The 14468-nt window shown below is 39.9% G+C and overlaps 1 protein-coding gene across 5 annotated transcripts in view; it reads left to right on the top strand.

Annotated features, from left to right (window-relative positions):
• ANO4 (anoctamin 4) overlaps positions 1-14468 on the top strand; it is a 276016-nt gene that overhangs the window by 247462 nt on the left and 14086 nt on the right. For all 5 annotated transcript variants that reach the window (XR_012921397.1, XM_076007082.1, XM_076007081.1 and 2 more), the window contains 6 exons: positions 449-560; positions 1564-1621; positions 1760-1857; positions 3552-3694; positions 9224-9376; positions 10343-10490. Coding sequence is in view for 4 of the 5 variants with exons in the window: in XM_076007082.1 (XP_075863197.1) it covers positions 449-560; positions 1564-1621; positions 1760-1857; positions 3552-3694; positions 9224-9376; positions 10343-10490 (712 nt within the window). In the remaining variant the exon portion in view is untranslated. The remainder of the gene's footprint in view (positions 1-448; positions 561-1563; positions 1622-1759; positions 1858-3551; positions 3695-9223; positions 9377-10342; positions 10491-14468) is intronic.

The following is a 14468-nucleotide window of genomic DNA, read 5'->3' as shown; positions in this document are numbered from 1 at the left end:
ATAGGGACCTGACTCGCTCTTACACAGCAGGCTGACATTGGCCCTGGGATGGGAAGTCAAGACCAAGGAATTATTAGGGGGTGGGAGGGGGTCTGACTCCACCCAGGGGCAGGAACCAAGAGGAAAATGAAAGGCCACTGCAGAGAGATGGGACTGGGAAGGAGGCCCCTTCAGCCAGGCTGTCTCTGCTCCGGGATCTCTGGGCATCATTCTGGATGTCCAGTCCCCTTGGATAGGTCAGAACCACTTCTCATCAGATCCCTGCTGGGGCTGGTCTGTGAGCTTGAGGATCCTATGGAAGGTCCATTCCACCACACGCGGTCACACGCCAAACTGGAGTCTCCTGCGGCAGCAGTCTCTGCCCTGCCCTGCGTGTGGGCAGAGGGAGAGAGGGCGTTGAGAGGGGTCAGATTCAGCCTCTCAAACTCTGCTCCCCTTTTATCCACAGAACAGCCTCGCACGGAGTCCGAGTGGGAGAACAGCTTCACCTTGAAAATGTTTCTTTTTCAGTTTGTCAATCTGAACAGCTCTACGTTTTACATTGCATTCTTCCTTGGAAGGTAAGAACCTACCCCTTTGCACCTCCCAAAGCCAAGGACAGAAGACTCGGAGGTCACTGACCAGGGGTGATAGAAACCCCCCCCCTTTAGGGTGATTTATACAAAGTGTAAAAAGAGCAGAGCATCTTCCTCCTTTTTCTTCCCAAACCTCAAAGCCACCTCACATCCCAAGGAAATAGTCTTCACTCAAGAGTGCCTGTGCACCTTTTATTGCTAAGGTAAGCAGATGAAAATAGTTTGCACACGTGAGTGATGCCTTGAGAACTCTGGCCTCTGTCTGCACCTGAATCAGGCCCCTGGATTCTCATACCTGAGAGCAGGTGGCATAAAGGGGAGGTGGCCTGCAGCATGCCCTGGACCCCTGACTTCACAGAAGAGGGAAGGACATCCCAACAGGAAAGGGGGAAGAAACAGGGTGCCAGAGGATGCCAGGTGACTTTTAAATCCAGCAGTTATGAGGATGTGGGAAAGCTTCCATATTTAGCGGTAATGTCGCATGAATTCCATTGCATCTGGCAGCGTTTCTGAGGAGGTGGGGAACAGGGAAGGGCCTGGTACAGGGTTTTGGTGAGATGGATGCAGCAGCCTCTCCTCAGTTTACTCCAGTAGCACAAAAGTCTAGTCAAATAGTTTGATAATTTTTTTAAAAGACAGCATTACTATTATTCAAAAAAGATCCAATGTGTTTAAATCCAGGAGTAAAACTGCTGCTTACCCAGGCCAGAACACTTGATATACAACAGGAAATGTTCAAAGTCACAGCAAGCAGCAAGAACTGGCCTCTGCGGTCAGCAGCTAGACAGAAAGACTAGAAGAGAAATGTCCTCTGGAGAATTCTAGAAGCTGTCATCCTGACAGCTCTGGGGGATTTCCTAATTCCTTTAGACCTGATGCTTGGTGTACCAGTAGCTCACATTGGAGGATGTACTAAACTGAACATAATATTCACTGAAAGCTCAGGCCGACAGAATGCTGATGGCTTGTTTTTCTCTGTGTGTTGAAGATTTACAGGACACCCAGGTGCCTACTTGAGGCTGATAAACAGATGGAGACTAGAAGAGGTCTGTATTCTCCCTCATTCCTTGTTTCCTATGGACTTGCATTAAACAGCCTTCGGGCAACTTTGTGTAGATTAGAAACCAGACACCCTTTCTTCCTCTCCATTGATTCTGGAATTTCTGTGTTTGCTTACCTTGCAGTGCCACCCTAGTGGATGCCTTATTGATCTCTGTATGCAAATGGGTATTATAATGGTGCTAAAGCAGACCTGGAATAATTTCATGGAACTTGGCTACCCGTAAGTACCCTAGTATCAGTAATGGAGAGGCAGCATTGCTCATTATTGGCTTTTCTAGGTGTGGCAAGTAAGATAAGCAATGCAGACATATGTGTACCTGGAACTAAGTGCTCACATTTAGACACTCAAAGGCAATCATGAAAATAATAACCATTGGCTCTTTTGGAAGATTTAGTGCAATGCACATGAACAAAAGTGAAGAATTCTTTAAGAAGTCTCTTTGGACCCCTAAATATTGGATACTTGCTTGTAAGCTGCTTTAAATGACACCTGTGACCCTTTGGGCTTCGGCATTCAAGTCCCTAGCTGTGTATGACACATTAATTATACCTCCACTCCACCACCCCTGTGATAAATCAGGAATGGCAATTTTTTAAAAACTACCTTAAATTCAGACTATACAGAAAAAGCTTATGAAAAGGAGAAAAGTTCAGTCAGAACGGAAGTATTTCTAAGTCAGCATATCTTAACCGGTTGACAACAATGGACAAAAACTCGAATCACTTTTGTAAGGATAACCTTGAATTCTGCTGTGTTTGCTCAGTTCCAGTCAGTTAAGTTTTAAGGGGGATGTAAATCATGAATACTTCTATTTCTGCTATAGTTCCACACCTGTCGGTTTCCATGTCAGCGCAGTGTCTGTGTGGGGACATAGAGAACCCCAAGTTTCAGGAAGGACCACTCAGCCAGAATAATTAGCTGAAACCTGGTTCACTTCAGAAGGTCTTTTCTTAGCTCCCTGTCAGAACCCATGCCAGTAAGTTTCTATTCTTAGATTTATTTTTAGAAATCTTATTCCAGGTATTTAATGTCCCCTATAAATCTTTTTTTAAATAAAACATAACACACACACACAAAAAAAATTTCAGCTTTAAAGTATAAACCATAATCCAAATGATATAGACATCAAGGGAGCTATGGACATAGGGCAAAACTGTGAAGTAGCCAGTGTTTGTCTTTGATACTCATTCCTTTTCTTCCTTTATTTTGCATATTTTTGTTTTGGCATTTCTACTCCTGGATACCCTCAACTTTTTCCTTGCCCCCTACAGAACACAGACCTCCCTCTCCCACATTTCCTCACGCTTTCCCACATTATAAAACACAATCCTGAATACTGCTAAGGATTAATGTGCTAACCTAACCAGTGTGTGGTGCTTCTTACTGGAAGAGCCCCTGTTGAGCTCCAGCCAAAAGCAGAGAAGTGCAGTTATGGAACTGTGACAGCCACGTGCCAAGACAGGAAGTATTTTGTGAGCTTGCAGGTCTTTTAAGCCCCTGAAGTCAGACTATGCAGGTCAGCACCCTTCCAGTAAGATTGATTGAGGGTCTTAAATTAAGCCACGTAAGCCAAATCTTCCTCTCCTCAGATATCTGGGTGTTGCTTTTATACTGGGGGGGGGGGCTCAGTTTATAGATATTCTCAGTCCTCTATTTAATCCTCACGGGCAACGCCAAACATGAGACAGTTTCATGAATCATTAAAATAAATTAATCGATCATTCTATTTACTTGCAAGTAGACCTGCTTGAAATATAGACTCCATTATTATTTTCTTCCTAACCCAAGAGTTTATTTTCTTGATAGCCTGTCCTGAATTTTTCTAAAGCGTGGTTCTATATTCTAACTCTTTCTTATTATGTAAGTCTCATGAACAGTTCCATTGTTTGTAAGAAATTGATCTTGTCGCACAGGTTAATTCAGAATTGGTGGACTAGAAGAAAAGTACGACAGGAACACGGGTCTGAAAGGAAAATAAGGTTCCCACAGTGGGAAAAGGACTATAACCTTCAGCCGATGAATGCCTATGGACTCTTCGATGAATACTTAGAAATGAGTATGGACATATTCTATTTTATGCTATTAATGATAAATATAAATTTTGTATCTCTGTCTATATTCAACAAAACGTACACTCATTAACATCAAGGCCATCCGTGTGTAGGGATTTCTGAGCTAAACACAGAGGAAGCAGCATCCTGCTTAAACTATGCTACAGTGTCATGTAAGCAATCAGCTGTCTCTAGAATCAAACCAAAGCTCTCTCTTAGCATGTATCTAAGACCATGGGCTTTGGAAACAGATTACCTGCGTTCAAATCCCAACCCTACCATTTGTTAACTGTAACACCTTGGGCAGTTACTTAATCTCTTTTCATCTCAGTTTTCTCATCTTTAAAGTGGGAATAACAGTAAGAATAATCGCATCATGGAGTCTTTGTGTAGATTAAATGATTCATGCATGAGAAGGGATTGGAACGATGCATGGCTCACAGTGTATACTTTGTACGTGTTAGCTATATCATTAGTATTATTATTCTCTTATTCTTCTTATCTCCTGGGGGGGGGGAGCTAATAAAATCCCTTAACAGAAATATTGAGAGTGTGTATGTGTGTGTGTGTGTCCTTTAAATTATGTTAAAATTCTATAACATAGAGGTAGAAGTGGGGGCAGGGGTGAGCAAGATACATAACTTCTGAAGGAAGCAGTTCTTTCTGAGCAAATCTGAAAATTAAAGGAGTTGTAGAATTGATGCTTATTGTTTCTTAGATTGCTTGTGTTCTAAGTATCTACTCATATCTTTAGAGTTTCAATTATAGAATGGCAGAATGATATAACTTGGAGAAGAAATCAATTTGGGCATTAAAAATAAACTTAATAAAGATAATTCATTAGGAAAACTAACCACTTTGAGGTCTCTTAAAGGACTTTTCTGCCATAAAGAAGGAAGTGAACAATGATGGTATATTGAGTGCTTTACAAAAACCTTTTATGTGGATAGAATTGGTAGTGCTCCAAATACTGAAGTATCTCTGCAACATGAAACAAATCTCAGAACCATCACAAACAGACTAGTGAATCCTAACTGCTCACTTCTGTTCTTGTTGTTTTTGTTACTTTCTTAATGACTTCCTTGCTTTGTTATATTTTTTAAAATATATTCACTGAAGTAAAATATATAGTGAGAAAAGAGTATAAATCACAAGTGTGCTTATCAATGAATTTTCACAAATTTACACACAAGTATAACCAAATCTATGTAGATGAGGGTTTGGCAAACTACTGTCCACAGGTCAAATTCATTGCATCGCCTGTTTTTGTAAATAAAGTTTTATTAGAACATGGCAATGCCCATTTATATACATATTACCTATAGCTGCTTTTACATTGTAATAGTAGAGTTGAGTAGTTGTGACAGACTGTATGGCCTGCAAAGCCTGAAATATTTACCATCTGGCTTCTTATAGAAAAAAAATTTGCCATCTTGCAAGCTAGATCAAGAAATAGAATATTGTCAGTATCAAACTTCTTTGTCTTCTCTCCCATTTGTAACACACTCCCTAACCATTTTCCTGATTTTTAATACCCTATATTAATTTTTTTGGTCTCTATGTAAATGGAATTACAGAGTAAATACTCTTTTGTAACTGGCTTCTTTCATTCAATGTCGGGTTTATAACATTCTTCGATGTTGCTACATATAGTAAAACTTCATTTTTGTTGCTGTATAGTATTCCTAGGATGTAGACCTGAAGCAAAATTATGAAACAGGCAGAGTTCATCTTTGACACTCACCTACCTCTTTCCTTTTAGTAGTGTGGGGTTTTTTTGTACTTTTGCTCACAGATATATCCCAACTTTCTCCCCTACCCCCATCATAGACCCCATCAGTACCAATCCCTCAACCCTCTCCCATGGAATGTGTTCCTAGCAGTCTAGGTGTTAATGTGCTAGATAAATGCATTTTAATAAAAGTCAAAGCCTTTGTCAAGTTTGAATCAAAAAAGGCAAATTTACTTGGGGAAGTATAGGCAACAGTGTGCCAATAGAGGACTATTTTATGAATTTACAGATCTTCTAGGCCCCTGAAAATAAGAATGTACCACGATTTATCCATCCTTTCTACTGGTGTAGACACGGGTTGTTTTCAGGGTTAGGATCTTATAAATAATACTGCCATGCACATTTTTGTGCATGTGTTTTGACTAACATGGGTTCATATGTCTGTTGGGAATTTATATAGAGTGGAGTTGCTGGGCCATAAGATATGAGTTTGTGGATATTCAGTAGACATTTGAAAATGGTCTTCAAAGCAGGATTGTGTCAATTTACACTCTGACTAGCAATATAAGAGCTCCAGTTATTTTACATACTTACTAAAACTTGTATCAGTCATTTTAAATTTTAGCCATTATGGTTGACATGTATCAGTATCTTATCATGATTTTAATTTGAAATTTTATGACAATTAATGATGCTAAGCACCTTTCATATGCTTAGAGTCATTTGAATATCCTCTTTTGTGAATTTACATTCAAGCCCATGTTTTATTGGGGTCTTTTTTCTTAGTGGTTTGTTCGTTTGTCATTTATATATTCTGACATGAGTCCTTTGTCAGATAGATATGTTGCAAATAAAATATTCTTTCCCGGCCGGGCGCGGTGGCTCACGCCTGTAATCCTAGCTCTCTGGGAGGCCGAGGCGGGCGGATTGCTCGAGGTCAGGAGTTCGAAACCAGCCTGAGCAAGAGCGAGACCCCGTCTCTACTATAAAATAGAAGGAAATTAATTGGCCAACTAATATATATACAAAAAATTAGCCGGGCATGGTGGCGAATGCCTGTAGTCCCAGCTACTTGGGAAGCTGAGGCAGGAGGATTGCTCGAGCCAGGAGTTTGAGGTTGCTGTGAGCTAGGCTGACGCCATGGCACTCACTCTAGCCTGGGCAACAAAGCGAGACTCTGTCTCAAAAAAAAAAAAAAAAAAAAAAAAAAAGAATAAAAAAAAATATATATTCTTTCCCAGTTAGTGGCATGATTCTCAATCTCTTAATGGTATCTTTAAATGGACAGAAGTTTTATCTTTGTTCTTCTTCAATATTGGTCCCATGTGAGTTTTAGAATCAGATTTCTAATTTCTATAAACATTTTACTGAGATATTGGTTGGGATATTCATGTATATGCATATAAAAATATAAATAAATACATTGCAAGGATACATGCAAAAGTCATGTCAGCTTGTTGCCTCTGTAAAGGAAGAGGAGACCACTGGAAAGCAGATATAAAGGGGACTTTAGCATTTTATTTATTTTATTTCTGAAAAGATTTGAAGCGGGCATGACAAAATGTTACCACGAGTTAATACTAACTCTTTCATGGGTATGTGGAAGTTTGTTCCATGATTCTCTGTGCCTTTCAATGTTTAAAAGTTTTTTCAAATGATATTTTAAAGTGTATCTACCTCTATCCTACAATAAGTCTCTTCCCCCATTGGACCCCACCGAGAAAGCAGCAGTTAATGGACAACGTAGTGAATCACTTTAAGACCAGTATCGTGTAGGTCACATCTCTGCTATGTGAAAGCAATTGTTTGGTTGGATTGTAGGCCATAATTAATATTTAACTAAATAATTAAGTTTGTTTTTTGTGTCAGGTAAATAAAAACTATGAATGAACTAAACATATTTTCTTTTTAAGCTTCCATTATTTTCATTATAAGCACAACCTTAAAGAACGACTCTTTAGTGAGTCTTACATCTTTCTGTCTATAACATCCAGTACTCTTAGTGATTTTAAGAGTCATCTTTCACAGTTTTATTTCTACCTGATGGGTTTTCTTTACTTTCCTGGCCTTTATTCATTGTAATTATGTCAGTCACCAGCATTTATCTGTAAGTGATTGACAGGACTAACAAGTCCTTTCCATACACAAAACCCCTGTCGTGGGTAAGTCAGAAACAGAAATATAAAGAAGTTGCCATTCCTACCTTCATGAATCCCAGTGCAAGAGGGGGAATAGATGGGCAAAGAACCACAAAATCAAGACAAAGTAAATTTTATGGTGGTGACCAGAGTTATAGGAGCTACAAAAGTAGGCAATAGTTAATTGCAATTACAAAAAGTTCCACAGTTGGGTACATTTGAGCTCACCCTTGAAGGAAGAATAAAATTTCATCAGAGGACTAACAGAAACCACAAGTATGTATACGATGTGTTCCCATAAAACCAGAAGTCAAATGTGCCCAGACTTGAGTTTTGTTGAGGAAACTCTCCTGGAGTGTGGGGTCTATTTGGACATGAGGCTTGGAAGTTTGCTTGGAGTGAAATTATTGAGACCCCCTAAATGGCATGGTGAAAAGTTTGGTATTTATTCTGTAGCCAATGAGAAACTACTGAAATGTTTTGTGTAGGGAAATAACGAGTGATGGGCTTGAACCAACATTTTAGGCACACTGACAGCAGTGTGATGGGGGAGGGAGTTGAAAGTTTGTAGGCAGAAAAGCCAGTTAGACCATCAAGTCTGAACTAGAGCAGGGACAGTGGAGAGAAGGGAGAAAGGAGAAACCTTCTAAAGGGTAGTTGTCAGGAGTTGGCCGCTAATGGTTCTGAAGGCTCAGCTAGCTGAGACCTGGTTTTCACATGGGATGGGACGACTCTAAGGGGAGCAAGGACAAGAAAGGAGGAACAGGTTTAAAGGATGAGATTGAGAGATTAGTTTGGAGAGTGCTGTTCTGTAGCATACCAACAGACCACTGGAAATTCCCTGAGAAGAATCAGGGTTATAGAGAAAGAATTAAGAATCCTTACAAAAGGATAATGATAAAGTCACAGGGGAGTGGATGGATTCACCCAAAGAAAGAGGGTAGTCAGGAGAAAAATAAAACCAAGGGTGAAACAGAGGGGAATGCCTCCATCTGTTTGGTGGCTGAAGAGCCAGGTAGCACAGGTGCTAAGTGCGACTATGACCAAAAAAGTATTTGGTTCAATATATGACTGGATATTTTTTACTATTTTCACTTTTTAAAACTTATTAGAAATTAACCAGGCCGGGTGTGGTGGCTCATGCCTGTAATCCTAGCACTCTGGGAGGCCGAGGCGGGAGGATCGCTCAAGGTCAGGAGTTCGAGACCAGCCTGAGCAAGAGCAAGACCCTGTCTCTACTAAAAATAGAAAAAAATTAATTGGCCGACTAAAAATATAGAAAAAATTAGCCAGGCCTGGTGGCACATGCCTGTAGTCCTAGCTACTTGGGAGGCTGAGGCAGGATAGCTTGAGCCCGAGAGTTTGAAGTTGCTATGAGCTAGGCTGACGCCATGGCACTCTAGACTGGGCAACAGAGCAAGACTCTGTCTCAAAAAAAAAAAAAAGAAAGAAAGAAAAATTAACAGCAACAAAACAATGATTAACACATATTTAGCATTTGCCTTCTAGTCTAGTGGCCATCTTTCTTGAAGAGATGTCCCCTGCGCTTCTGTATTGGAAAAATAGAGCTTAAGACAATGACATATTCAGATCGTGATCCTTTTGGAAATAGTAGTGGAAAACCAATACTCTCTGTTTTGTTTTTTTCTTTTTCTATTTTCTAGTTCTTCAGTTTGGATTCACAACTATCTTTGTGGCAGCTTTTCCCCTAGCACCACTTCTAGCCTTACTGAATAACATAATCGAAATTCGACTTGATGCTTACAAATTTGTCACACAGTGGAGGAGACCTTTAGCTTCAAGGGCTAAAGACATAGGTAAGTTGTATCGGGGTGTGTTTTTCGAAAAACAAGAAAAGCCACCAACTTTAGATTTTACTTATTGTCTCCATGCAAAATGATTCACCTGATTTTTGTAAAAAAATAATTATATTCGTTTTAAATAATATTAGACAAAAATAAAGTTGCCTGTTTGGAAGTTTATAATTTCCAGTGCTAGAGAATTTGTGCTTAAATAGATTCTCAAGTTGGTTATTTCTATCTTAAGACTTTAGAATCTAAAATTTTGATTTATGATCACTTCCTTTTTAAAATAGATCTTCCACTCGCTAAACTTTGTCTTGCTCTTTCCTAAATGTTTGCCTGATTTACATGAAGCATTATCTGGTTTTTCTAATGGCAGAGATGAGCTTGGTCTTTGTCTAGAGATGTTGAGTTGAGTCAGAGTCAGCCTTCTTGAGAGTCAGCTGAGATCAGAGACTTTTATTCATTTCTATACCCCATGCTTAGTGCAGGGCAGGCAGGCACTCGGCCAGTGTGTGTGGAAGAGAATTGAATGTGGACATTCTTGCTCACTGTGGTCTTTTAGCCTCCATATTACAAACACACGTTCAGTGAGCACCTACCCTGGGTCAGTGTGTCAGAGGCTGGGCCCACAAAGATGAAGAGGAAAGGACCCTCAAGGAGCTCCCAGTCTGGCATCGTGTGTCCTGATCTTAGATGGTGCTTTGGCGCCTTATCACTGACCAGAATTTTCTGCCTTATGTCTGATCCCGACTATTAAGTCATGAGCACATTGGCACTTCCACAGAAACTGCTTCACTGCCAAGGAGTTTGCAAGCACAAATTCTCACTCCTGGTTGCAAGTGTCAGTATTTAGAAAGAGGAAGGAAAAAACCCACTGAAAGGACTGTTGAAAACGAGTTACCTCCATTGTGTTCATACTTACTATGAAGTAATAATGCTGTAGTGTTTGGAACTAATAAAATACTTCTGTTTGAATAGGAATTTGGTATGGAATTCTTGAAGGCATTGGAATCCTCTCTGTTATTACAAACGCATTTGTCATAGCGATAACGTCTGACTTTATCCCTCGCTTGGTATATGCGTATAAGTATGGACCTTGTGCCGGCCAAGGAGAAGCTGGGCAAAAGTAAGTTTACTGTAAAGCCATTATGAAATCTCTATTTCCTACCCATTGTGTGGTATTGAACACTCAGACAGAATCCTTTGCACTGGGGAATGTGGAACATAAGCCCAAGATGAGAGAGGCCTGTGGTAGGGAAGATGGAATTATGACACAATAACATTATCCACCAAAGAAAACACATCCTAATCTACTGAAGGCTTGGGGTGGGTCGTACAAGTCAGACAGGTTTTAGATGCAGTCCAGAGTGAGAGCAGCAGTTAACCATTTTCCTCAGCCCCTGACTTCTGCCCACTCTGAATTCAGAAACATGTGGTATGCTAATGTGTATAGCCAAAAAAAAAAAAAAAAGATATATGATGTGATATGTAGTTATGTCATTTTTATGAGTTTGTAAAAGGACAGATACAGGCTGATCCACATTGTGTCATTATATGTAGACCCTGCAAATTTTACATGGGAAATATGGAACCATATACTGAGTACTTAGTGAGTACTCAGTAAATAAATATTTGTGGAATAAGTAAGTGAATGATTTTTTCCTGGCCCTTGACCTGACCAGTGTCTATATTAGCCCAGGCAAATTGGGGTAGACTGAACCCTCAGGAGGGCTCAGTTCTCTGGCATTGCCTCAGTGGTTCCTGAGGCCAGGGCACTGTATATCTATCTGATAAAGCCTCCCCAAAATTATAACATGTCCCCTAGCTTTCACTTCTCTACCTTACAAAAAGGACAAGAAGTCTTAACATATTTTTAAAATCTCTGTTTGGCTAAAGCCAAAATCAAATTCTAATTGTGGCATTTAGAGGTCTGTAGGTCAGAGTAGGGTGTGTTTTGGGGTCATAGGGTCTTCTTAATGTCCCAGAAATCAGCCTACTTGAGCTGATGCCTCCTTATACAAGCAGCTCTGCCTCTTGGGTCACTGGTCTGGGCCAAATTAATTTGTCCCCTACAGCCATTGTATAATAATTTGATCAACTCCAAGGAGTAAGGTGCTGCCAAAACAAATCAACTGAATTCATGCAAACCTGGACTGGGTCCAGTTTCATTATTAATCCTTCATAAATGGGCTAAGGACTAGATGATTGAGGAATGTGATAAAGATTTATAATCCAGCTATCCAAAGGCTTCTATAAAGTTCTTCACTACAATTACCATGTGGCCATGACATACTCATTATCTAGCAATGTTAAATGAGCATATCATCCCATTTTAAAAGAGATTTAAAGACTGATGCTATACTACCCAGGCATTTCTTCCTAATTGCAACTGTGCTTGGTTTAGCCTAAAAAAAAATTTACCGTCACTCAAACCACTTTCACATATGTTTTACATTTGGTTCTCACAACAACCCTGGGAGCGGGACATGCATGATTATTCTCACTTTGACAAGCAGGAAAAGATTAAGAGAGGGTAGGTCCCCAATCACAAGGCAGAGGAACTGTGGGAGCCCACACAAAGGTAGAGCCTAGACTCAGGTGTGCTGCATCCTGTACTGCGTGGCCCAGCCCTTCTAACAGGAATCCATCCCCCAGGGGGTTAAGTCCCATTGGTGATTTTAATTCTTTCCTAACTTCAAATATGGTGGAACCTATCTCATTTTTTGGTTGAACCAAAAACTAAAATGGGAACATTTATGCACTGTTGATGGTAAATCAAAGCTTTAGAATTTTAACAACCCATTAGATTTAGACAATGTTCATGGTGATTAAAGTATGACTTATAGCTTCCTTGCATCTGTTTTATTGGGCTCTCCAGGGATTTTCTTGTCCTTTTCTTTTTGTTTTTTTAATCTTCCCCTTTGAGTTAAGAACCTTCTGCCACTTTCAATTTATACAACTGCCTTTGTCTTCTAATCCATTGGTCTTTTTTCACATCTTCAAATAGTTACATTTGTGTATGTTTCTTCATGAATCTTATTTTCTGCCCCACTGGCCACTCTATTACTTTTCAAACTTTTTTTTCTTTTTCCAATTTAGCAATGCTTTGGAAATGATTTCACTCATAGAGTAGAAGCATATTGCCAATTTTAGAAAGTTCCAGGCTTTGGGGTAGTACAGTGGTTGCTGGTTCATCCTTTTCTCATGTATTAAAGGATTGAAAACAATAAGCAATGAATTCTCATATTTAAATGAATGTGGTCTTCTCAGAAGTTACTTGAAAGAGATATGCATCCTAATCCAAATACTACTCTTGTAAAAAACATTTTCTGAATTCCTTTTCTTGGAAATGCCTTTAGAGGCCATCCACCAGCCCTTTAAGAAAATAGACTTTATAACTTTATACTCACAGAAACCCTTCTTTCGTCTGGTGCTTTTTTTCTTGCTACCTCTCACTTCTCCCTGACCATCAATGTAGCCTCATCTTCTCACTGCTCGCTGGTGGTGGGTCACGGTGAGGGTACGCAGAGCTCCTGCCAGTAAGCTGAGTGACAGACATGGATCTGCTGCTGTCTGTGACCTTCCTGCTCTAACAGTAGGTCAGTGAGTTGACACATGGAAGCCACTGGCTGAACTTTATACAGCGAGTATGGGAAATCTCATTTCCCCAAATTGATGACAGCCCCAGCTATTTGATGTTGGCAATAGCTTAGATTCTACCACGCTGAAAAGAACTAAAAGTAAACTGTGTAGACAGTTTGGTATTAGCAGTCCCTTTTCTTCCTGGTTATGGAAATGGTATGGAAAGAAAGCTTCCACAGCTGGTGACTATGTGTTTACATACTAGGTCTACATTTAATGCTTTGCACAGTGGAGGAGTAACCACCCATTAAAGACACCTTTTGGATTTATGACTGCCATTACATGAATACGCTTAATAAACAGGTTCAAAGACACATCCTCTTTACTTTTGGGGAGCAGGTGTTGCCCATGAGACAGGTGTTTTGTTTTAATTTAGATTTTCTCAATGGAGTTTTTGAACAGAGCAACCAATGGACAGCAGCTTTAATCTCAATAAAGCCTCAGGGCTGCTTTATGGGATTGGAGTGCAGGAGCCGTGGCGGATATTCCGTTTCAATGCTGGGCCTGTTCTTCACCAGTTTCTAGAGCACCTTTCCCTTCCCACTGCTCCACTCCTGAAAAGAGTGCTAAAAACTGGCTCCCTCTTTGTGACAGCTAATAGTCATCAAGGCTCTCATTTGTTTTCATGTCAAGTTCTAGACATTTCATGGATCAGGGAGAGACAGGACTCCAACTACCCCATCAGCGAGTGGTAGGGGAGCCTGCTGCCAATAGATTAAGACGTTTTACACACCCACTGACCATTTGTTTCACCCATGAGTGACTGACAAATGGCTTCTTCAGCTTGGTTCATTTTTAAAGCCCAGTGGTTTGTCTTGAGTGAGACGACACACAGAACCTGCGCGCTCTCAGAACTACCTTCGTGTCATCCTTTTGGCTTAGCGTCTATTAATAACAACTTGGAATAATCACTCCAGACATGTTAATGAAGAGAATCTAAAGATCATGATTTATTCATTCAATCAATAATTATTTATTGACCTCTTGCTAGATGCACGAAATAAATAAAATGAATAATTGCCACTCACATTTATCTTACTATAGGCTAAGCACTGTACTACATGCTATACATACATCATTTCATGTAATCCCCACAATCACCCTTTAAGTGACAAAGTGACCTTTGTCACTTAAAGAAGTTGTATAAATTGCCAAGATTGTGCAGCTAGAAAGCAGCAGAGCTAAGGTTTAACCCAAAAGCCTAAGCTTTTAGTACTATACTTCCTCCCAGTACAGAATGCAGGCCATGTGTTCAAGAAGCTTATTATCCCTGGGAAGTCCACACGATAGTTTTATTCCTGGTTCATTCTCGAGATGATGTTCTGCATGTAAAACACTATTTAAAGAAAAATTTATAAAAGATGTATCTAAGAGTGATAATTTCATGCAAAATTTCGAACATTGCTATTTCAGTAAATGTGCGTGTTTACCACAGTGTTCAGCATGTAAAATTCTGTCTAAA

Source organism: Microcebus murinus, chromosome 10 (genome assembly GCF_040939455.1).
Source record: "Microcebus murinus isolate Inina chromosome 10, M.murinus_Inina_mat1.0, whole genome shotgun sequence".
Classification (NCBI taxonomy): domain Eukaryota; kingdom Metazoa; phylum Chordata; class Mammalia; order Primates; family Cheirogaleidae; genus Microcebus; species Microcebus murinus.
The sequence above is the reverse complement of the archived record's forward strand: the minus strand, read 5'-3'. Positions and strand labels throughout refer to the sequence as shown.